Source organism: Chiloscyllium plagiosum, unplaced genomic scaffold, assembly GCF_037043375.1.
Source record: "Chiloscyllium plagiosum isolate Xiang-an unplaced genomic scaffold, Cpla_swu_hap1 HiC_scaffold_14, whole genome shotgun sequence".
NCBI classification, from domain to species: Eukaryota; Metazoa; Chordata; class Chondrichthyes; order Orectolobiformes; family Hemiscylliidae; genus Chiloscyllium; species Chiloscyllium plagiosum.
Genome location: NW_028270152.1, coordinates 22,745,319 through 22,770,687, shown reverse-complemented (window position 1 = coordinate 22,770,687; position 25,369 = coordinate 22,745,319). Strand labels below are relative to the sequence as shown.

Below are 25,369 nucleotides of genomic sequence, written 5' to 3'. Positions count from 1 at the left end.
AAACTGGAAATGTCAATGTGATTTGAAGAAGCAGAGCCTAAAAATGCAACTCAAATGAAATAATGTGAAGTGGGAATACAGAATGAGGACTATCTTTACAGTTAAACAAGTGGATATTTGGTTCATAGTACCTGCTCTTTGATACAGCCATCAAATCAATCCCGCTCTCTGTTTCCTTTTCCATAGCTCTGTAAGTGTCTTCCAATAAAATGTTTATAGTTAATATAGTTAATAATGTTCATAGTTAATATTATACCAGAAGACTTCAATTACATTTCAGCTTCGAACTAGATTCCTAATAATGTTCAATGAGTCAATGTCAAATCCAATTTTAGCAACATTTTTTCTTTATTAGATTTATAAAAATACATTAATAGAACAATTAGCCATTTATACATGTATTAAATTCATATACACATGTACACTTTCCACAAAGATTCCCTTCCAAGGCAGCTTGACGGAGTTTCGGTAACACAGAAAGTATTGCATGGAGTCTCTTGGCGCAACTGGTCTGTATGGTCATTTATGGTCCACACATCCCCTCCCATCAGCAGATCCTTCTGCTCTGTGTTCCACTTCCTGAATTACCCACTGGAGTTTATTACAATCTAATTTATATTTACCAAACCTAGTTTTAGCTTCCTCAAATAGCAACATGATCTCCAATTTACCCTATAACAGTCCCTTTCACGAACATAAAGGCAAGTTAAAGGTTATGGGGAACGAGTGGGAAGTGGAGTTGAGGCCTAGATGAGAGTTTACTGAATAGCAAAGGCAGCTTAATGTCTCACTCCTATCTCTTACATTGTTATGTTAACAGACCACACCCAAACTCTGGCTAAAAATTCAGAAATAGAGAAGCATGTACTTTTTAAACTGGTGGGGTGGGGGGATTTGGGGGAGTTTGAGGGGCTTTGTAGCACTGGATGCCTAGTGGTTTAAACAGTAACTTAATGAGATTTTCATCTATAACTGAAATGGATTTTGCTTAAAAGTTACTTTACAGAATACTCTCATTTGATAGTAACACCCAGGCTGCCTCCTGTTAAGGTGAACACAAAACCAAGTAACCCCCCCCAGTTCGAATAGTGTTTGGAAACTCTTCTGTTTGCTGTATGATTGCAGTACTGCTCCACTGTAGCATTCTTAAGAATAAAAATCATGACAGAAAATAGGAGCTCAAAATGTCTGGCCTTGATAATTCTGACAAACATTTGCAAAGTGAAAGATGAGCAAACTGGAGAAAGAGACAAGTCTGTGTTCCTCCACAGGGAAAGCGAAACTGGGCCCCAGGCTGTGCTGGAGGGAAAGCTTAAACAGTGAGGCAAGATGGTGGTCACAACTACAATATCATTGGAGGAACGAAAAACCGTAATCCCATCATCCTCTACATTAAATGGGACCAATAGTAACTCCTGCTGGTAGCTCCTGCTTTCTCAGTTTTACTGTAAATCCTGCTTAGACTTGTACCCCTGAAATTTCTTCAAATCTGAAGAAAACAAAACCTGGCAAAGGGAAGTATAAGCAATTAGTTACTCTGAGGCAAAAAAAGGACACACAGTGGCTACACAAATCATAGTCCATTTGTTGCCAAAAGCTGTCTAATTCTATAACTGCTGCCCTTTCAATTTGCACCAATATATCAGCCAAGGTGAAGGAATTATCACAAATCATATAACTGATTCAAGCCAGGTACAAACTCCTTATTAATTACACTTGCAGCTCTCTCCAGATTGGGGAGAATGCCAAAAGAGATTATCGTGCGATTACTGAATTTAGATACAATGTTCTGTCTGATTCGATTAATCATTAAAGTACATAGATTACTCAGAAATGCCAACATGCAAGAAAAATTGTGCAGATTATCTAATCAAAGCTGGTAGTTACTCTCAAATTGAACAGATTTAACCATCCTGTTCCCATACCTTTGTTAGCTCTTTTCTTCCTTCTTCCACCTATCCAATTTATTCTTGAAAGTCAACAGTTTCTGTCTCAACTATTTAACTTTGGAATGCATACACAATTATGCAATGATCCTCTTGCTCTCCTGTTCCAAAAGTCTAAGATTTAACCTTTTACCTATAGCCTCTTGGTCTAATCCTTTTGCTGACCGTGATTGACATTTACCGTAATCAGGAGTCAAAAAGTGTGGCGCTGGAAAAGCACAGCTGATCAGGCAGCATCCGAGGAACAGGAGCGTTGACATTTTGGGCATAAGCCCTTCTTCAGGAATGTGAGGGAGGAGAAGGGGACTGAGAGATAAAAGGGAGGAGATGGGGCTGTGGGGAAGGTAGCTAGGAAGGCGATAGGTAAATGAAGGTAGGGAGTGATGGTGACAAGTTGGAGAGGAGGGCGGAGTTGATAGGTGGAAAGGACGATGGACAGGTAGGACAGTTCAAGAGGGTGGTGCCAAGATGGAGGGTTGGATCTGAGATAAAGTGGGGGGGGGGGGAGGGGAGATGAGGAAACTGGTGAAATCGACTTTGATCCTGTGTGGTTGGAGGGTCCCAAGGCAGTAGACAAGGTGTTCTTCCTCCAGTTGTCGGGAGACCTGGATTTGCTGGTGGAGGAGGCCCAGGACTTGAAGACCTTGGCACTTCAAGAGGGGGACTTGAAGTGGTTGGCCACGGGGCTGTTGGGTGTGTGTGTCCCGGAGATGTTCCCTGAACCATTCTACAAATTGGCATCCAGTGCAGAGCAGACCAAATTGAGAACAATGGACACAGTGGATGAGGTGTTTGGGTGTGCAGGAAAATCTCTTCCAGATATGGAAGGATCTTTTGCAGCCTTGGATGGAGGTGAGGCCGGAGGCGTGGGCGCAGGTTTTACACCTCTTGCGGCAGCAAGGGAAGGTACCAGGGGTGGAGGGTGGGTTGGTGAGGGCCGTGGACCTAATGAGGGAGTCACAGAGGGAATGATCTCTGCGGAATGCAGATAGGATTGTGGGGGGAGGAGGGGAGAGAATATATCTCGGGTGGTGGGGTCTGATTGTAGGTGGCGGAAATGGCAGAGAATGATGTGTTGTATTTGGTGATTTGAGGGGTGGAAGGTGAGGACCGGGGGTTCTATCCTTGTTGCGTTGGGAGGGGTGGAGTTCAAGGGCAAAGTTGCGGGAAGTGGAGGAGATGATCTGGAAGGCATTATTCACCTTCCAGATCACCTGAGAGGGGAAATTGCGGTCTTTGAAGAGGCTTAACAAATCAAATTCAAACTTGATTTAACTTTATGAGATCATGGTTAATTTCCCTACCTATCACACAGGAGACATGAGTTCAATTGTCTTGTTGGGGGAGGGTATGATGACACAGTTAAGGTGGTTAACCATCAAATGTGTGATCAGTTCAGGTTATTGGCAGTAGGTGGTAATTGGAGTCAAGTCATCTGATTGAATGGCAGAGCAGGCTTGATGGGCTGAATGGCCTCCTCTTGCGTCTAATTCACGTGTTCATAAAGGCGAAAGTTTCAGATGTTGATGAAACACTTCAGTAGCTACAGAAAGCCTTGAATATGCAGGCAGACACTGGACACTCCCACTCCTCAGACGGCTGGGTTCAAATGGTCATGGCACATGATCAGGTCAAATAAACCCTGAAAATTCCCGTTGCCTTGACTTAAGCCTCCTATTCGCTCAACGACTAAAAGCATTCTACTCTTACTCATCAAACTTTCCAAAATTTTAAACATTTCTATCCTATCACCCTGCAATCTACATTATTCATTAAAAAGGCCGCAATCTTCAAGGGCATCTTTCAATGTTGATTTCCTTATACAGACAGTAGCTATTCAGTCTCTGTTGGACCCTCAATAATGCTTCAATACTCTTATTCAATGTGACATTCACCCTATCTAATTGAGGTCATATTAAGGTTAGACAGATTCATCATTACCTCTTCACTTTTATCACTTGTTACAAATTCTAGAATTCTGCTAGTCTCCTATGGTTCTATTGATCATTATGATTCTTACAGCTGTCAATGAATTGTGCATTTTTATTACTTACAGCTTGTGCCCAGCCAGCAAAAGGACCCCATAGGCTACGAAAATAATCGCCTGAAATAAAAATATTGAAACTAGTCAAAGTTTTCCGATATTACAATAAAACAACTTCATGTTAGAAGTATAGAATAGAAAGCTCACCTATATGATGATCTGGTGATAGGTTCTGCACAGTAACACCTTGTGTTTATCATTTCTACCAGATATAAATGTACATAATTGCACCATATCAGAGATCAGAGAATAGAAAAGCACTGGAATAAAGCTGAAACATGTAAGAAAACCATATTAGATAATAAAGTGAATTAGAAATGGACTACACCCCTGAAGGAGATAGCTGAGAAGGTTGTGAAGACATTAGTGGCGATCTTTTAGTGATCATTAGAGTCAAGGAGGGTCCCAGGGGACTGGACACCCTGTTTAAGAAGGGAGGAAGGCAGAAGTCAGGAAAATATAGGCTGGTTAGCCTGACCTTGATTGTTGGTAAGATTTTCGAGTCCATTATTAAGGATGATGGTAGTGCATGGTAAGATAGGGCTGAGTCAGCAGAGCTTCATCAAGGAGTGGTCATGCCTGACAAATCTGATAGAATTCTTTGAGAAGATAATGAGCATGTTAGACAGCAAGGTACTGGCATCCAAGAGATTCTGCATACAGTTTTTCATAGATATAGCGGCAAGGACTATTTATGGATAAGTAACCTATTTAACAAACTATTCAGCATAGATCGTGCAACAAGGTAAAAAGTAGGATTAAAGGTCACCTGAGAAAGATGATTTTATGGAAGTAATACAGAGTTAGGTGCGATCATAGAAAACAAATAAAAAGTTTGAGTTGCCTGTGTGTGAATGCACAAAGCAAGATGAGGCAGTGACAGTGTTAAGGGAAGGAATTTCCATAGTGTGTTCAGGTGGGTTTTCTTGATTGGAGGGAGGTATCCAGAAGCATTCGCCACCTTAGGCGCAGCACTAGGACCACTGCTGGTTTGGTTGTACATTAATAACTTGGACTTGGAGTTGATTGGATTCTGGATCAGTGGTGCTGGAAGAGCATAGCAATTCAGGCAGCATCCGACGAGCAGCAAAATCGACGTTTCGGGCAAAAGCCCTTCATCAGGAATAAAGGGCTTTTGCCCGAAATGTCGATTTTGCTGCTCGTCGGATGCTGCCTGAATTGCTATGCTCTTCCAGCACCACTGATCCAGAATCTGGTTTCCAGCATCTGCAGTCATTGTTTTTACCCTGGAGTTGAGTGTTTACTGACCACAATTCCAAAATTAGCAGATTGCGCAAAACCTGCCAATGTATTAAATGGGGAGGAAGATGGTAATATATTAAAAAAGAGGGTACTTTCAGCTAGAGGACTGGGTAAACAAACAGTATTGGTGTTAAGAATACATACTCATATTTAAGGATTATGTGAAAAATGGGAAGATATAGAACTGTTTGGGCGTTTTCTGGATTGAAAATGGCTCATTTACCATGTGTCAAATGTGATGAAAGGTGTATAATTTACTCATGTATTTTAGAGTTTTGACTTCACAATAATAGCTTATGGTGTTGGTTACTTTTGGGCAGGGTTTTCTTTAAAAAATAACAAGGTCAGAAAGTCCTTCAGAAACAGTGCCCTAACCCAGTATTGTCAGAGAGCAGATGACTGCAAACTCATGCAGTGTTAGTGGAAAAATGTTTACCTAATGAGGGACTTACAAGAAGTAAATAAATTAGCTTTGTTTACAGTTTAGAAGAATCATAGTGGAAGACACTGGCAGCATCCCAGAACTTGAAGGGAATCAGGGGGCATAGGTGAGTGCAGTGGCCTACATTAAGGTGAAGCTGCTGGGGAAGATGATAGCTGAAAGGACATTGGTGGTGATCTTTCAGGAATTACTAGAAGCTAGGGAAGGTCCCAGAGGACAGGAAAATGACAATAGAAACCTTGGAGAAAAGGCAAGCAAAATGTTCAAGGAGATAAGAAGTGGGGTTTATGACGTTTAACCAGGTTTTGGGAAGACGATGGGGTCTCTGTGGAGTGGTTGCCTAGCAATTCTTACTGGCCTCAATTTTCTGTTTTACAAACCAAAGATGTCAGTCATGATGTGTGCCAGAGGTCCTAAGTCTCTCTTCTTCTCTCAATAGATGTTTCTGAGGACCTGATAAAGTTTCCAAACTTCAGTATTTCTAACTAACTCAAAAGCCGTGCAAAGCTAACTGGTAGTCATTTTCCAAAGATTCGAAACTATAATTGCAGATTATAGTTTAGATGTTAACCAGTTTTTGTCATTTCTTTTAAAAATAAATGGGTATTACAATAAATGGATTTTGACTTAACTAAAGGAGGGGAGTGAAAGTCTCTGTTAATCTGGACAGTCGTACAAAAGAGAAACAATTGACCATTTTGGGTTTGAATCAACGCATTTATACCAATGGTGTGACTGGTGCAGTGGGGCTTGATCATTAGCACATTCTTCCCATCATAGTCTTAACAGACAAAATTCAATGCAGAAAATTGGAAAAGCAGGGACAATTAGAACAGACAATACAAACTAAATTATACTATTTTACAAGGACGTATGGAACAAGCAGACCTCAGACTAGTCTTTGAAGGTGACAGGACAGGTTAATAAATCAGCAAATGAGATTGTGGATTTTATAAAGAGATATATTTTATATAGAGATATAATAAAGCTAAACCGATATCAAATGCTAGTTCTGGCCAACTGGAATATGATGGCCAATCCTAGGCACCACATGTTAGAAGGAACCCTGAAGACCTTGGACTCAGTATAAGACATATTTACTCGAATGGTTTCAGTAATAAGGGATTACAGTAACTTGGATAGACTAGACAAAACGAGGTTAATACTTAGCGTCGTGAAGTCTAGGAGGAGATTTGACAGAGGAGTTTTAATCAGTGAATAATTTGGAGAATGTAAAATGGAGCCTGTTTCCAATAACAGAAGGTTCACCAATGATAATTAAAATGATTGGCAAAAGATCCAGAGGTAACTTAGAAAAATCATTACTGAGCAATGAACGATTAAGATCCCAGAATGTAGTGTCTGATGTGGCAGGTCCAATTGTAGTTTGTAAAAAGGAAGTTAGGTAAATACTTGAGGATTACATTGCAGGTATATGAAGAATGAACCAGAGACTGGGACTAAATAAGTTGTTTCTTGAAGGGACTGGCAAAATCTAAGGGAGTTAAATAGCCACCTTATGTACTGTATGATTCAGTGAATCTATAAATAGTTATCTAACTAGTGATGGGGACAATGCAGTTTATTTATCCCATTAACAACCAGAGTTTATCTTTTTCTTACCGATTTCTCGATACACCTTGTCAGTAAGGGTCTTCTGACCTGCCCCCAAGTAGGAGAGATAATCACGCTTAGTGATCTGCCAGACATGTGTGTCCACGGGAATAACTTCCGGCTTATCCAGAGACATCAAGCAAACACAGTCAGCCACCTAGAGCCAGAGATCAGGGAAGTAATTGTGTCAATTAATTGTTTCAAAACTTGCCTGATGAAATAAGCTACATAAATTTGGTTTGCACTTCTTTGATTTTAGAACACAGAGTGGGTTTTAAAAGGAAAATTCAAAACAGAAATGATTTTGCCCAATAAAGGAATTCAAAACAAAAGGACAATGGTGATTGGTCTTTCAGGATGGAGATCAGGAAGCATTATTTTCCACACAAAACAACAGTGGAAATCTAAAACTGCTCCCCCAAAAAGCTGTGGATTCTGGCTCAAATAAAATTTAACACTGAGATCACCCAATTCTCGGTTGGTCAATGGAATTAAGATACAAAAACAGAAGTTGCTGGAAAAGTTCAACAAGTCTGGCAGCATCTGTGAAAAGAAATCAGGGTTAATGTTTCGGATCTGGTGACCCTTAGAAAGTGTTCCTTAAAAGGGTCACTGGATCCGAAACATTATCTCTGATTTCTCTTCGCAGATGCTGCCAGACCTGCTGAGCTTTTCCAGCAACTTCCATTTGTGTTTCTGATTTACACCATATGCAGTTCTTTTGGAATTAAGATACAGTTCAGCAATGATCTAACAGAATGATGGAACTGATTGCAGGGAATGAATGGTTTGTGCAGGTATCTATGGTATAAACACATAGTGTGAACTGTCCACAAACTCAGAAAAACTCTGCTTGTTTCACACTTCAATTCTATGGGAGAGGAGTGAATGGAAACAGAATGCAAAAGCCACTAAATCTGGCTCTTAATTGTTGGTACAAATCTCAAACACTGACTTCATAAATGCCTTCAGTCTAATACTAGCAATCAATGTCACTAGGCAGCTTTAATGTAGAGTGGGAGTTCAATTCCCCAGCATTGTTGGCTGTCATTATGATTAGCACACAATCCAAACAGAATAATAAGCACAGAGAAATGTTCGTGATTAACTCTCTTCTGTGTTTTCCTTGCTGAACCTGCAATTAGAAAATTCAAATTGATGAAAATGAAATACATTTCTTTCAGTTTAGAATTCTGGAAGCAAAATGTTTACAATCCCATCATTCCCAGAATGTGAGGATCCCGTCATTTACAGGTTAGCGGACTCACCTTGGCCCCCACACCTGGTAAAGTACGCAACAGACGCTTTGCTTCCTCATAAGGTGCCTCACGAAGTGAATTCAGCCAATTTGAATCATGTGTCTCTAGTATCATCTTCGCAGTTTGATTGATGAACTTTGCTCTGTATCCAAATCCCAGAGCCCGTAACTGTTTTTCCACATCATCTCCTACGTGGAAAAATTACAGGAAATCATTATCTTTTACAACAACCCAGCAAAAATGTCTTCTTTCATATCATCTTCACGCTTCCCACATTACCCTCCATCCTGCCTGTGCTTTGCCATATTAATCTCCCTTCTTACCATTTCCTTTTTATCCACCTCATTCACTGAATGCTGAAACCCCTACAAGCGAGACCTGACCTGGAGGACATGATGGTGAGCTGCAATCCAGGATCACTGCAGTCTCTATGATGTGGGTAAATCCACGGGCCGTTATGAGATTATGATAGCATGACCCATTGATAATGAAAGCAATACATTTCCAAGTTAGGATGGTGTGTGACTTGGAAGGGAAACTTGCAGGTGGTGGCGTTCCAATGCATCTGTTGCTTCCAATTGTGGTAGAGGTCGAAGGCTCAGAATATTTTATTAAAACAGTCTGAGCCAGTTGCTTCAGTGCATCTTATACATGGTACAACCGCTGCCACTGGTGATAGAGGGAATGACTATTGAAGGGGACAATGGATAGAATGCCAATCATGCAGGCTGCCCTGAATAATGTTCAAAGTTACAAATCACACAACACAAGGTTATAGACTCCTTCATCAGGTGGTTGCTCCGAAGGAGCAGCGCTCCAAAAGCTAGTGCTTCCAAATAAACCTGTTGGACTACAACCTGATGTTGTGTGATTTGTAACTTTGTACACCCCAACACCTGTACCTCCAAATCCTGAATAGTGTTGAGTGTTTTTGATGTTGCATTCATCCAGCCAAGTGACTTGTAGGTGGTGGACAGGCATTGAGAAGTCAGGAAATGAACTACTGGCCACAGAATTTCCAGTCTAACCTGCTCTTGTAGCAACTGTATTTATATGGCTGATCCAGTTCTATTTCTGATCAATGGTAACCCCCATTGTTGCCAGAACCTTTGCATTCTCTGACCTGATCCTGCTCATATCATCTTCCATCCAAAACACTGCTACGGCACATCATTGCCTGAACATAAAAATCAACATATTCTTTGGTTCTTCATTTCCTGATTAACTTGAAACTATACCTCATTGAATTCCCTGCCTAGTGGTATCTTTCACTGAATCTGTTCCACTTTGTGCTTGGTACATGATTACATAAATTAATCATTTTACCCTGTGTACATATCTCACGCAATACCTCTCTGTACACAAACTCACCTATTATACTGACTAAAGTTGATCATTTCTGATGCTAGAGCCTCTAAAGTTTACCTGCTATGATTGCAATGTATGTCTATCAGCCTGTCTCCTTTTGCATCTCCTGGTTAATGGTCTGAGGGATGGCTCAAAAACACTTTACAGCCAACGTAATACCTTAGAATCATAGTCATCTGTAGCAAAACATTGCAGCTAATGTTTGAAGAGCAGGTTCTCACAAATGAGAGTGCGCTAAATCTCCACAGCAGCAGTTTTAAAAGAGGGGTAACCTAAAGGGAGAGAGTGATGACTGAAACAAGGCTAATCCGAGTTATTGATACACTTTGCAGTTTAAAACATACTCATTACACCAAGTAGCTAAAGCTTCTAATGGAAAGGCAAAAACCAAATAACCCACAACCAAAATCACACAAATAACCCACAACCAAAATCACACAAATAACCCACAACCAAAATCACACAAATAATCCACCTAAGATTTACACTGTCTGATCACTCAATAACGCCAAAACAGCAGATCACTGAAGAATTCAACAAAACTTGGCAACTTAGGAGTAAATTACTCAGATGCTGGAATCTGTACTGAAAGCAACAATGGTTGGAGATCACAGTGTTCAAAGTTAATCCAGTAAGACAGAAGTTGGAGACGTCAGAATTTCCCAACTTCTTCTGTGGAACAGCAGGCCAAGACTTGGTCCATTATAACTGGTGCGGTTTGGAAGAGCACCATTTGGAGGCAGTGGACCTGTTCTTTCATTACTTTTTAAAAACGTAAGAGTTTTCCAGTGTATTATTGCCATCTTGTGGTAAAGGAGAAAAGCTACAAATGCAACCTCTTCACTGGTACAATCCTTGATATGTTTGTCATAGTCATATAACTTGTCCGCGCCAGTTGCTAATAATCTAATTTACAAGATTATTTGCTTTCTCTTATCTTCCCTACCTCCTCAAAGTGTTCATACTTTGCTGGGGTGCGAATCCATGGTTAGGCATTAACCTCCATTCATCCACAAGTACTCCCTCAAATGTTTATTAATAGACTTGCCAACTCTAGATATACTCTGGACAGTGAATAGCTTGAAACTCATTTACAATGGAATAACCAGTTTACCTACTGATTTCCGTTGGCAGTAAGGGCCAGGTAACTTGCTGTGGTCACACAATGATTATCTGGTTGCCTGGTAATATGATTACCTGACTGATTTTACTTACTGGTATTTACAAGGTTACATGACTGTAGCCATAGGACTACCTGGAAGTGGTTACACATTTACTTGACAACAGTTACACAGATAATTGATTGAGCCATTGGCAAAATACAGGTTATACATTTACAAAATTCTGTGACTGCATATAATAATTGCGAAGAATTCACCACGATCCAAAAAGTAATCTACAGCTTGGTTAAACAAGTCCACTTCAGCACAGAGAGAAAGTGCCATTTATTAAACTCACTTCCATCTTCACAACCATGCAAGTCTGCGATGTTAACCTTTTATTCTGAAGACTGCAGGTGAACCCAGAAGGGCTGTTGACTCAAGTTAACCAATCATGTGCCCAGTCATTAACGTTGGACAGTATTAAAGTCTCATTCTGGACAATACTCAAGTCAGCACATGTTCAGCAGGATGTCCTGGTCAGCTAATCAGTTGACAAACTTGGCAAGCCACTGAGAAGATACTTCAAGAAATTTCCTTCCACAGCAACATTTTGCAACTTTCATTTGGTAAATAAATGGGGGAAAAGAAACCAAAACATTTTTCAAATGATTCTCAGTAACAGGGAAATGCAATAGTCAGAGATTATACTGCAAAACCAGGAACAGAATATCCTGAATATAGATGTGGGTATGTTTGCCGAGCTGGGAAGTTGATTTGCAGATGTTTTGTCCTGTTTAGGTGACATCTTCAGTGCTATGGAGTTTCCTGTGAAGCGCTGCTGTATTGTGTCTTCTGGAATTTATTTGGTTCTGTTTCTGCTGCTTCCAGCTGCCGGTTCCAGTTGTTCGTTGTAGTGGCTGGTATATTGGGTCTAGGTCAATGTGTTTGTTGATAGAATCCGAGGATGAGCACCATGCTTCTAAGAATTCTCTGGCTGTCCTCTGTTTGGCTTGTCCTATGATCGTTGTGTTGTCCCAGTTGAATTTGTGGCCATTTTCATCTGTGTGGCTACTAGGGAGAGCTGGTCATGGTGTTTAGTGGCTAGTTAGTGTTCATGGGGACGGATTGCTAATTTTCTGCCTGTTTGTCCTACAGAGTGTTTCGTGCAAGATTCCATGCAAAGACTGCACAAAACATTTTGCATGCAATGTTCCAAAAGTGGTCTTACCAATTTCCTGTACAGCTGCAACATAACCACCCAACACCTATACTCAATGCTCTGACCAATAAAGGAAAGCATACCAAATGTCTTCTTCAATATCCTACTTACCTGCGACTCTACTTTCATGGAGCTATGAACCTGCACTCCTAGGTCTCTTTGTTCAGCAACACTCCCCGGAACCTTACCATTAAGTGTATAAGTCCTGCTCTGATTTGCTTTTCCAAAATGCAGCACCTCACATTTATCTAAGTTAAACTCCATCTGCCACTCTTCAACCCATTGGCCCATCTGATCAAGATTCCGTTGTACTCGGAGGTAACATTTTTTTGCTGTCTACTACACTTCCAATATTAGTGTTATCTGCAAATTTACTAACTATACCTCCTATGTTCATGGAGATGTTTAGCATAGAAACAGACCTTTTGGTTCAACTCATCCATGCCAACCAGATATCCCAAATTAATCTCGTCCCATTTGCCAGCATTTGGCCCATATCACTCTAACCCTTCTTCATCATGTACCCATCTAGATGCCTTTTAAATGTTGTTATTGTATCAGCTTCCAACACCTCCTCTGGCAGCTCGTTCAATACACACATCACCCTCTGTATGAAAACATTGCCCCTTAGGTCCCTTTTATGTATTTCCCCACTCATCTTAAACCTACACCCTCTAGTTTTGAGCTCCCCTACACTGAGAAAAAGACCTTGGCTATTCACTCTATCCATGCCCCTCATGATTTTATAAACCTCTAGAAGGTCACCCATCAGCCTCTGTTGCTCCAGGAAATATAGTCCCAGCCTATTCAGTTTCTCCTGATAGCTCAAACCCTCAGTTAATGGGAGCTTGCTATATTCAAATTGGCTGCTGCCATAGCAGTGAAAATGATTGAAAAGTACTTCATTGGCTGTGATCTCCTTTGGGGTGTCCAGAGGCCAGAGAAACAACTTCAAATCACCAGGTTGGACTCAGGCAGATACAATTCAAAATCCATTCCTGTTGAGCTCGATGTGTTGTCCCCTCCACTGCCATCTTCTACAGAAAACCCTCATTCAGACTGGTGCTGAGATCCATCCTTCCTCAACACCCAAAGCATTGACTCAGTTTCACATCCCACTGGCCATCCTCCACTACATTGAGCCATTCTTCATGCCTAAGCCTTAGTGCTGTGTTAGAGACTACTCAACCACATTGGGCATCACAAGAAAGCCCCAAACTCTGATTCACGGGTGAAAATGCTTGTAGATCTGTGCTTCCCTGTTCCAGGAAAGGAGGGGTGGGCACTGTCACTGGAGAGTGACAAGGAGTGGGGTTCCTGTTTAATTTTTCTTGCTTTCTATACATGCTTTCTATATCCCTCCCACCTGGTTATAATCTTGTCCAACCTCTTCTGTCAGCCAGAAGATACAAAAGTATAAATGTACCAACAGGTTCAAGAACAGCTTTATCCCTGCTGTTATTAGACTTCTGAACGGACGTTTCAGATTTTAAATTTAATTTTATTTCACCCTCTGTGCACATTCTATGCAGCCACAACATTGTAGTCCTCGCTTTATACCCTCATGCACTTTCTATGGTATGATCTACCTGTACCACATGCAAAACAAAACTTTTCACTGCACACAGACACATGTGAAAATAATAAATCAAATCAAAATGGGCTATAGCACAAACCCTGCACTAGTCAGAAGCCAGATCAACTTCTTCTTGCTGTGACACTAACCTGCCAGGGCCTCGAATGTTGGGAATGAATAGTAGGTGTACGAATCCAGTTTACACAGCCTCTCTCCAAAGGTCTGGCACAGACGCTCGATCATTGCACTGATACGCGAGATATGGTTGTTGGTGGTGCAGATGAAAGAAAAGAGACACTCAGTGGGATCTTGTCGCAGGAGGCGAATACCTGAAACAGCACAGAGCATGCTCAAGTTAGAAATGAACTCATTACTCACTGCAGAGCTGAATACAGAAACTGTCCCACAATAACCAGCACGCTCTCTTTTTGCATGTTGAACAATCACCTGAATGTAATGCATTGGTTTATCTCATCATATGCTAGAAGTTTTGGACTTGAAAATTATTCTTGAACTAAATGAGTTTAAGGAAATCTGCTGAGAAGGGCATTCTGTTTGCAAATGAAGTGACAGTGCAAGAAATGTTTTTATTTAGTCATGGTTAGGACGTGAGTGTCACAGGTTGGACTGGCATTTACTGGCCATCCCTGGTTAGAGACAATGGTGACAATCATGTTGAAATGAATTGTAGCCACATAAAGACCAAACTAGGTAACAGGTTGAGGTCATTAGACTATTGAATGGACTCTCTAACTTCAAATAATGCTGATCTTGCTAACATTTATCTCTCTTGTACGTCCTATACAATGTTACCTGTATGCCTCTTTTTAAACCCTTTGCTCTGTATATCCCTGCTGACTATGATCTGCCTGAACTGCTCGGAAACAAAGCTTTTCACTGTACTTCAGTACAAGTGACAATAAATAATTCAAATCAAAAGGTCATTGACATTGATCCAATGACCTTCATGGTCATTTTTTTATCTTAACTTTTAGCACATTTTTAAAACTCAATTTAAATAATCAAACTAGTTTCTTAACTCATATTTCTTGAATTTTGGCCCAGTAACATAATCACTATATTGTCGCTAACATGCAAACACACACTGTGGTACTAACCCCTTAAAGTGCAGCACCAACAAGACCCTACTACACAGCAGGAACACATGGCCACCTACTGTTTTTTTTAATATTTGCTCATGGGGTATGTGCATCATTTGTTAATTATAAATTTCCTAGAGAGGAGTTAAGTGTCACCACATTGCTGTAGGCCTGGAGTCACATGTAGACCTGACCAGGAAAGGATGACAGATTTCTTTCCCTAAAGAAGGGCACTAGTGAACCATAAGGGTTTTAACAACAATCAACAATGGTTACATGGTCACAATTAGACCAGCTCTTTATTCCAAATACTTATTGAATTCAAACTCCACTATTTACCATGGTGGGATTTGAACCCACGTTCCCAGAACACTAAGCTTTTTGCATTGCTAATCTAGTCACAGTTCAATACCACTAGCTCCTTGCAGCCTCTAGTTAAATAGCAGCAAGACTAATGGAGAACCCTTCAGACTGCACAACAGCTTAGGAACAGGATCAGGCCATCAGCCCCTAAGCCTGCCATTGAATTCAATTAGATAATGGATGATCTCTTCCATAGCTCCAATTACCTGTTCGATTCTCTCTCTCTCTCTTTCTCTCGACATCACTTCCTATCAAAAATCTAAAAGTCACAGTTTGAAAGCTGTCAATTGGCACTGAGCCCCAGTAGCTTTTTGGAGGAAGAATGTTAGATTCCCACATCTTCTGAGAATGTGCTTCCTGACATCACATCTGAATGATCTTAATCCTAAAGATAAGGTTATTTATCATCTCTTTTCTGGACTCGTCCCACCAGCAAAAATAATTATTTACTTTATTAAATCCTATAAAAATCTAAATTACAATCACCAAACTGTGAGGGACCACAGTCTAAGCAATTTACCCTCATCATTTCACCCTGTTAGCTTACTGGAATATTTCAGGTGCCACTTCATCATTCTCCTCATTCCCAGTAAAACAAATCTGAACTTACATTAAAATTATACACCCTAACCTCAACCCAATAGATTGCTATTTAACTGGACGAAGTAAGTTAACATAGTCAATACGGAACAGCGCATGTGGGTCCTTATGTGGCTCAGGATCAGATCCTGCTTGCGAACACTTCTGTGACAGGCTTTGGGATTAGATTCCCTACAGTATGGAAACAGGTCATTCGGCCCAACAAGTCCACACCGACACTCCAAACAGTAACCCACTCAGACCTATTCCCCTACCCTATATTTGCCCCTGACTAATGCACCTAACACGATGGGCAATTTAGCATGGCCAATTCACCGGATTGTGGTAGGAAACCGGAACACCCGTAGGAAACCCATGCAGACACAGGAAGAATGTGCAAACTCCACACATACTGTCAGCCGAGGTTGGAATTGAACTCGGGTCCCTGGCGCTGAGGCAGCAGTGCTAACCACTGAGCCACAGTGCTGCCCCAAGGCACCCAAACACGGATGTTTCTGTCATGATAAGAGGTACTTCTGAATGTATCCCTAATTAAATTAGATGGATAGCCAATTACAGTCGCACAGGATGTCAGTGGTGGATCTTGTGGTGTGGGGCAATGTCCCTATCTCTGGACAAACAGGTCCAGGTTCAAGTCCCACTTGCCTCCAGAGGTGTATCATAACATGTTTGAGTAGGTAGATTAAAAATAATTTACAGCAATTCTGCTCTTGTAGGTAAAATATGTGTTAGATGGAATTTAAGGATTCGTCTCTTGAGGCATCAAAAAGTCAATAAAACGGGTACATTCCAGATTGCCTCTCCTTTTAAATGAGGGGTTTGTGATTTAAGACTCAGATGAGGAAAAGTGTCCTCATAGAGTCAGAGATGTGCATTGAGGAGAAAAGCCCTTCAGCCCATCGTGTTCATACTGGTCAAAAATAACCATCTAACCACTCTCATCCTTTTCTCCAGTGCTTGGTCAGTAGTGTCACATGCATTGGCATGGCAAATACACATCAAAATACTTCTTAATGTTATAAGGGTTCGTAGAATCCATAGAATAGAATCACTACAGTGTGGAAACAGGCCCTTTGGTTCAACAAATCCACACCGACCCATCGAAGAGTAACCCACCCAGACCCATTCCACTACATTTACCCCTGACTAATGCACCCAACCTACACATCCCTGAACACTGCAGGTAATTTAGCATGGCCAATTCACCTAACCTGCACATCTTTGGACTGTGGGAGGAAGCCAGAGCACCCGGAGGAAAACCACGCAGACACGGGGACAATGTGCAAACTCCACACAGACAGTCACCCGAGGTGGGAAACGAACCCGGGTCCCTGGGGCTGTAAGGCAGCAGTGCTAACCGCTGAGCCAGCGTACCACCCCCATGGTTTCTACCTTGTGGCAATATTATGGCTTTAAGAGGTTTACTTTGTCCTTTCTTTTATTTGAAGATTGAGACAGAGGTGTCGAGCATTCTGCTCAGTGCCAATAAACAGCTTGTGAGGTCTTTTTTTAAGTTGGAACAATACAAGCTGTCTAAATGGGTGGGGTCAAGCTCCCACAGAACTGAGATTTGTAGTTGTTGCTTTCAGCTGTTCCTGGGGTCTTGAAGCCGAATGTGGAAGCTGTTATTCCTCTCTCTGTTACAGCTCAGAGCTGGGGTTCTCTTCCTGCTGCTAGAATTGCATGTGAGCCAATCTATTTTACTGGATTTGTCTTTGGCAAGGGTATGTTTATGGGATGTCATGATATTGGAACAGTTAATTAGCAGTAATTAAAATATATTATGTTGTTAAGCATGTTGATAGTTACAGTTAAGCCAAATCTTTTCTTTTCTTGTTATTTTGTCTATTTTTACATTACAGTTAAAATACAGAGTGTTTTGCTTAAAGCCAAGTTGTTTGACCAATCGAATTGCATCGGAAACGCAACACCTTACACCTATCTTCAAAATAAGAAAAAGTTAGGATTCAGCATATCTTCTAAATATATCTTGAGAGGACTTTTGTCTGGTCTATTACAGCCTCTACTAGCCTTATAGGCAGTGAATTTCAGTGTCCCACCAGTATTTACGTGAAAAACATTTTCCTCATATCTCCTCTAGTTACCTTAAATCTATGCTCCTAGTCTTTGATCCCTCCACCAAGGGGAAAAGTTTCTTCCCGCTTACCCTGTCTATATCCTTTATAATTTTATACATTTCAATTATATTGCCTCTTAGTCTCGTCCGCTCCAAGGAAAACAACCCCGGATTATCCAATCTCTCTTCATAGCTTAAACTCTCCAGCCCAGGCAACATCCTGGGAAATCTCCTCTCTACCCTCTCCAGTGCTGTTACTTACTTCCTTCCTATAATGTGGAGGTGCTGGTGTTGGCCTGGGATGGTCAAAGTCAGAAGTCACACAACACCAGGTTATTGTCCAACAGGTTTATTTGAAACCATAAGCTTTCAGAGCACAGCTCCTTCGTCATGTGAAGTGACCTTGTCACCTGACAAAGATGCAGCATTCCAAAAGCTTGTAATTTCAAATAAATCGTTGGACTATAACCTAGTGTCGTGTGACTTCTGATGACATTCTTCCTACAATGTGGATTCCAGAATTGCACAAAATACAGAACAACCTTGATTATCCAAATGAGATGGGTGGGGAGCATTTTGTCCGCATAACTGATTGTTCAGATAACGGATAGCGTTTTTACAAGACCTTGAGATCTTGTTCGGATAATCCAAAATTCGGATAATTGATGTTTGGATAACCGAGGTTGTTCTGTCCTCTAACCAATGTGTTACACAGTTCCAGCATCATCTCCCTGCTCTTAATTTCTATGCTCAGCTAAGCAAGTATCTCATGTACCATCTTAAACATTTTATCTAACTGTCCCACTACTTTAAGGAACCGGTGGACATTCACATATTCCTCTGATCCTTGGTGCTTCCCTGGGTCCCACTGTTCATCTTGAATTCCTATGCATCATTTGTCTTGCTCAAGTCCATCACCTCACATTTATCCAGATTGAATTTCATTTGGCACTGACCAGCCCCCGTCTATATCCTCATGCAATCAAAAGCGATGTTTCTCACAATTTACACTCCTCATTGTGTCTCTTAGTTCTAGACTCCCACATAAGAGGGACATCGACTGAGCATCTACCCTGTCGAGCCTCCCTTAGAAACTCAAAGCTTTCAAAACTGCTCTTATTCTTCTCATAAAGTATCTTCTAATAACCTATATGGTACCTGCAGTGCTGGGTGACAAAATATTAATCAGATCCTCAAATGAAATAATATTCTGTTAGAATACTAGTTGTTGAACTCTTCCAGGAACCCACCCACCAGGGAAATCTTGTGCTACTCGCTTGAAGTGTTTGTCTGCTTGACTCCAATGTGAGTAGAGCTCCGAGAGGCAGACATGCAGCTGAAAGTAGTCGGTTAAAATCCGGCATTCCTCTCCATCCACAACACTGCATTCCAACTTCAATCGTCCGGGTGTGGCATCCTGCGCATGCTGCACGGCTTCTAGTTTCACCTGAGGAGACTTCATCTCTGTCGCTTGGAAATTCCCATCTTTGACTTTAATTTGAGCCTCTGTTCCACTTTCATTTTTCACTTCAACATCAATACTATCTGTGGAAAGTCCTCTTCTCTTCTCATTTCTCGTTGATTCTGCCTCCTCGGAATACGTCCGATACCAGATCTTATCCTCCATCTGTGTCAGGGTCCACACACGATCGGCTAAGACGCCTGTCCAGTGCCCAGGTCTTGTTTCCTGCCATCTGCAACAGAAAACCCTTGTTCAGGCTAGTGCCGATTACATTTGCCTGCTGCCTTTCAGTTCCAACTATTTGCTGGTTGCTGAAGCACCATTGTTAGTATTGCCCTTCAGGTCCCATTGTCCTCTAGCTCAGTTACAAGTCCTGTCATCTCTCACTCAAACTTTCTCCTCAGCTCTCGTGCCTCACAATTCAAAATGTTAGGAACCACCCTTACAAAAAACAAATTCAGCCTGCTTAATCTCAATGGAGTCAAAAGAATTGGGAATGAATCATTGGGACTGAATTATTCTCTAGCATGTAGTAACAAAGGCAGAGTCTCCTCTCTCTTCTGTGACCTGAGCCTGTCCTTTAGAAGGTATTATGGTTTTGAAGTTATTAGGGAGTAAGAGGGCCCAATTCTTGACTGTGTCCCTCCATTAGAGGGCTGAGCCACTGCTGACCCAGGTCCCACTGACATTCTTCTCCTGTCAGTGGCTAGACATGATGGAGACAGCAACCGTATGGATAGAACTGGGTCCCAATTCCCCAGCCAACATTGACATGTGGCAACTAGGGAAGAGAGTGCCAGCATTCCCACTGGTGGAGGGGCTGTGTGTTAAACTGAGCCCAGGGCAGGATGTAGGAATAGGACTTTGTCCCTGTATCCTACACAGATATTGGATGGGAGAGTGGAGTAAGACCCAGTCATAGGGTCACACAGCACAGACCCTTCGGTCTAACTCATCCGTGCCAAACAAGTTTCCAAACTAAACTTGTCCCACTTGCCTGCGTTTGGATCACATCCCTCTAAACCTTTCCTATCCATGAACTTATCAAATTGCTTTTAAAAATTCTAATCGTACCTTGTGTCTATCACTTTATCCTAGGGATACTGCCAGTAACTATGAAGGAAAAGGGAAATGGTGGCTGGAGTTACAATTGTGAATGCCGCACTGTTCCTGTGGGAATAATCCCACAAGGTGGAGACTCTGGCATGCAATTCGAGCTGTATGACAGGAGACAGAATCTTTACACCCCATTCAACCCATGTTATTACTGAAATAAAAACAGAAAATGATAGAGTTACTCAGCAGGTGAGGCGATATCAATGGAGGAAGTCAATGTCCTTTCATCAGAGTCATGTGCAAACTGACCTTGGAGTGTTTGATAACACTCTGTACCATGATCCCATCTATATCTGACCCTGATATTCTTTCCTTTTGAGGCTACACAACAGTTGTGTTATTCACATGTGCCTTTGTTTTCACTGGAATTAATTCCATAATGGTGAAGCACACTCATCCCATTCTAATTGACACCAAATCTCACCAACGTAAACTCACCGGAATGACTGACCACAAGAAAGCACGATGTCAAGCCACAGCTCAGAGCGAGTGCAGGGGATGAAGTTCCACAGTGCTGGATCTGTAGTCAGTGTGGCATGTCGCTGCATGACTTTGTTTATCAGTTGACTACACCAATTACCCTGTAAAAATATTTGAGTGAACAAATTTTACTACAAGAAACATAAAAATTCACTTTCTGGAGAAATGCACAGAGAAACAATTCATATTTCAGCACGTTGACTTTCAGCAGACTTGTAAACAAGTCTTCAGCAAACAAAGAGGCAGGGATAGGTGTGAGAAAGACAGAACAAATGCACCGACCCTCTTAAGAACATCCCACCCAAATCCAACCTTCAAACCTTGTATTTAGCTCGGCCAATGCAGCAAAGCTGCACACCTTTGGATTGTAGGAGGAAACCAGAGCACCCAGAAGAAACCCCACACAGACAAGGGGAAAACGTGCAAACTCCACACAGACAGTCTCCCAAGACTAAAATCAAATCCGAGTCCCTGGCGCTCAGTCAACCTGGTAGTCAGAACGGTAATCTCATTACAGCTCTCCAAAAAGATAGGAACAGTGGTTATAATCAGATATTGTTCAACTAAACATCGCGTTTTAAAAGCATAATTGAAGGACAAGATGCTGATCCTCAGCCTTCCAACGTGTTTCACAGGAACCCGAGGACAGAGAGATCAGAACAGAAGTGGCCCAGACAATTGCAGTAGCAAGCACTAGAAGGTCCCAACCTGAGGCATTCAGAAGAGGACAAAAATGAAAACCTCAGGGGAGGAAATAATTTTTAATTCACTGATTTTTGCCACAAAGGCATCACTGGATTAATTGCCCTGAGGAGGTAGTGGTGGCTACCTTCCAAAAACACCACAACAGCTGATGTAGCAGCAGCTTGCTCGGCATTCAGAGTTAATCACATCGATGTAGGAGTGGAGTCAGCATGTCAGAATAGTAGGTCTATTCAGGACATCAGTGCATCTTTTGGGGTGTTATTACAGATGCCAGCTAATTTAATTTCTCAAATGAGATTTGAAGTCCTGTAAATTATTAGTATAGTATCATGACCAGTACACCACCATACACCTATTTTTAGAATCACTAAATTGTGCAGCAGAAAGTCTTTTATATTTCAAAACCATACTTTATTCATAAAAAAAATTGTGTACATACATTGTCACAAAAGCAGTTCGGTTCTGTACAGTTGCATATCAAGTAAATAGATAAAACATTGGACTTTGATTCTATCCAAAAAACCAAAGACCTCTCCTACACATACAATATTAATAGTTACATATGTTGAGGCACTAGGAGGATCCAATAACTGAATGGAACCCATTTAACTTTAGCAGGAAGACCTTAGACTTTACGCCTTGGCGGCAGCTGCCCAAAGCTTTAGCGCATCCCTCAAGCGTGTAGTCCTGGACCTTGGATTGTGCAGTCTGCAACACTCAGTTGGGGTCAACATTTTGCCCTGGAAGACCAACAAGTTTCGGGCAGACCAAAGAGTGTCTTTCACCGAGTTGATGGTCCCACCAGTTGATGTTTGTCTCGATGTGCATCCCAGGGAACAGACTATAGAGCAGAGTCCCACATCATGGAGCTGCTCAGGGTGAACCTCAACACAGGGTGAACCTCCGCCAGACTTCCTTTGCAAAGGCAAATTCTACAAGGAGATGTGCGACAGTTTCTACACCCCCCTAGAGCCACGTTGAGGGCAGAATGCGATGGCACAGACTGACTGTGTGTACATAAAGGATCTCACAGACCCTTCTCATCACCAGCTGTGGACATCATTCAGAATAGATAAACAGAAGGCTGGAGGAACACAGCAAGCCAGAAACAGGAGGTGGAGAAGTCAATGTTTCACGTATAACCCTTCCCCAGTCCCGAAACTGAAGCCTCCTGTTTGTCTACTTTGGATTCCAGCATCTGCAGGCTTTTGGCTCTAACTGAGGAGATTATTCAGCCCATCCTGTCTCTGCAAGAACTCAGCTAGTCACAGCCCTCTACTTAAGACATTAGCTGGAGCTTAAAATGTAATACACACAGTTATTGACTCCTACAATTTTGCAGGAAAAGTGAAAAACTAATTAGGAGTGCAAAAAAAAGAGTAAAGTTGGAAGTAAAGGTAGTAGAAATTTTACAATGGGGAAACCATTTGGTCCCCTTATTTGAGGAAAGATATAGTGGCATTAGAGGCACTCAGTTCAGTTTAGATGAGGTTCACAAGATTGATCCCAGAGATGAGGGGTTCGTCATATGAAGAGAGATTGAACAGTTTAGGCCTATTCTCAATGGAATTTAGAAGAATGAGGGGAGATCAAATTGAGGTATTCAAGGTGATGATAAATAGATGTGGAGCAGATGCTTCCTCTTGTGGCGAATTCTATGACAAGAGGTCTTAGTTTTAGGATAAGGGGTTGCAAATTTATAACAGAGTTGAGGAGAAACTACTTCTCTTAAAGGGTTGTGAATCTGTGGAATTTGCTATCGCAAAGTGCGGTAGATGCTGGGACAGGGAGGTACATTTAAGGAGGAGTTAGACAGCTTTTTAATTAATAATGGGTTGAAGGGATATAGAGAGAAGGCAAGAAAATGGGGGTGAGGAGCATATCTGCCATGATCTAATGGCAGAGCAGACTCCATGGGCTGAATGGCCTAATACTGCTCCTATATCTTATGTCGAGAGTGTGGAGTGTGATGCTGAAAAAGCAGAGCAGGTCAGGTAGCATTTGAGGGGCAGGAGAATTGACATTTCAGGCATAAAACCTTCAAATGGAATGAGACTTGTGGGTTGGAGGGCTGAGAGATAAATGGGAGGGGGGGTGGAATTGGTGGGGGGGGGAGGAGGTAGCTGAGAAAGCGTAGGTAGATGAAGATGAGGGATAAGGTGATAGTTTGGAGAGGAGGGTTGAGCAGATAGATGGGAAAGGTGATGGACTGGTCAGGAAGGCAGTGTCGAGTTGAAGTTTTGGAACTGGGATAATGTGGGGGAAGGGAAAATGAAGAAACGGTCAACATCTGTGTGGTTGCAGGGTCCCAAGTCGGAATATGAGGCGTTCTTCCTCCAGGTGTCGGATGGTAAGGATTTGGCGATGAAGGAGGCCCAGAACCTGCATGTCCTTGACAGAGTGGGAGGGGGAGTTGAAGAGTTCAGCCACGGGGTGGTGGGGTTGGTGGATGCAGGTATCCCAGAGATGTTCTCTGAAATGACCTGCAAATAGGCATCCTGTCTTCCGATGTAGAGGAGACCACATTGGGTGCAATGAATACAGTAGATGACATTGGTGGATGTACTGGTAAATTTGTGTTGGATATGGAAGGATTCTTTGGAGCCTTGGATGGAGGTGAGGGGAGTGGTGTGGACGCAGGTTTTGCACTCCCTGCGATGGCAGGGAAAGGTGCCAGGAGTGGGGTGTGGGCTGGTGGGGGGTGTGAACTTGATGAGGGAGTCACGGAGGGAATGGTCTCTCCAGCACGCTGACAGGGGTGAGGAGGGAAACATATCTCTAGTGGTGGGGTCCGTATGTAGGTGGCAGAAGTGGCGGAGGATATACATCGCATCATCCTCCACCACTTCCACCACCTCCAAAAGGACCCCATCACCAGAAACATATTTTCCTCCCTAACCCTATCAGCGTTCCAGAGAGACCATTCTCTCCTCGGACTCCCTTGTCCGGTCCACACCTCCCCAGCAGTCCACAAGTCTCATTCCTGATGAAGGGCTTATGCCCGAAACGTCGATTCTCTTGCTCCTCGGATGCTGTCTGACCTGCTGTGCTTTTACAGCACCATGCTCTTGACTCTGCAGCATCTGCAGTCCTCACCTTCTCCACATTAGGCTGTGCCTGACAACTCAGTTTCACTCAGTCCCAAGTTCAACGCCCCGCCCCCTCCCGTCACTCAGACACACCCCGCCCCCTCCCGTCACTCAGAGACACACCCCGCCCCCTCCCGTCACTCAGAGACAGATCCCGCCTCCTTTACACAAATCCCGCCCCCTCCAGTCACCCAGAGACAAATCCCGCCCCGTACACGTCCACACGGAGATAAGCCACGCCCCTTTCGTTAACGTCTTAAAACCCCGCCCACCTCCGTCAATCAGGAACAAGCTCCGCCTTACGTCACTAACAGACACAAACTTCATCCAATCCGTCCATTTGGTAATGTCCGCTCTATTCCCGCTTGGCTTTTAGAGGCTGAAAGCTAAATTCAGACTTTAATTTTACTTGTTTTGGTTTCACACCTTCCCACTTGCCCTGTATGCCTACCCCCGGTACCGGTTTATTAATAAGATTCGTCGCTTCCGATAGCTGGGCCTCGCTTCGCCGCGCGGAGCCTCACCCCGAGATGGCCGACTGAA

The 25,369-nt window shown here is 42.3% G+C and overlaps 1 protein-coding gene across 2 annotated transcripts; it reads right to left on the bottom strand.

Annotated features, from left to right (window-relative positions):
- Positions 1-319: 319 nt before the first annotated feature.
- ogg1 (8-oxoguanine DNA glycosylase) lies at positions 320-25,339 on the bottom strand. 2 transcript variants are annotated; one of them, XM_087994161.1, is made up of 9 exons: positions 25,130-25,339; positions 20,991-21,133; positions 19,229-19,668; positions 13,984-14,163; positions 8,578-8,756; positions 7,319-7,466; positions 4,138-4,192; positions 4,001-4,050; positions 320-1,505 (listed from the first exon to the last, which is right to left on the bottom strand). In XM_087994161.1, exons 1-8 carry the CDS (start codon positions 25,151-25,153, stop codon positions 4,035-4,037), a joined length of 1,185 nt encoding a protein of 394 aa, XP_087850287.1. In that variant the 5' UTR covers positions 25,154-25,339; the 3' UTR covers positions 320-1,505; positions 4,001-4,034. The 2 variants fall into 2 exon arrangements, with proteins under 2 accessions (XP_087850287.1, XP_087850286.1); XM_087994160.1 differs by lacking the exon at positions 4,138-4,192 and having other exon boundaries at positions 25,130-25,336.
- Between the last annotated feature and the right edge of the window lie 30 nt (positions 25,340-25,369).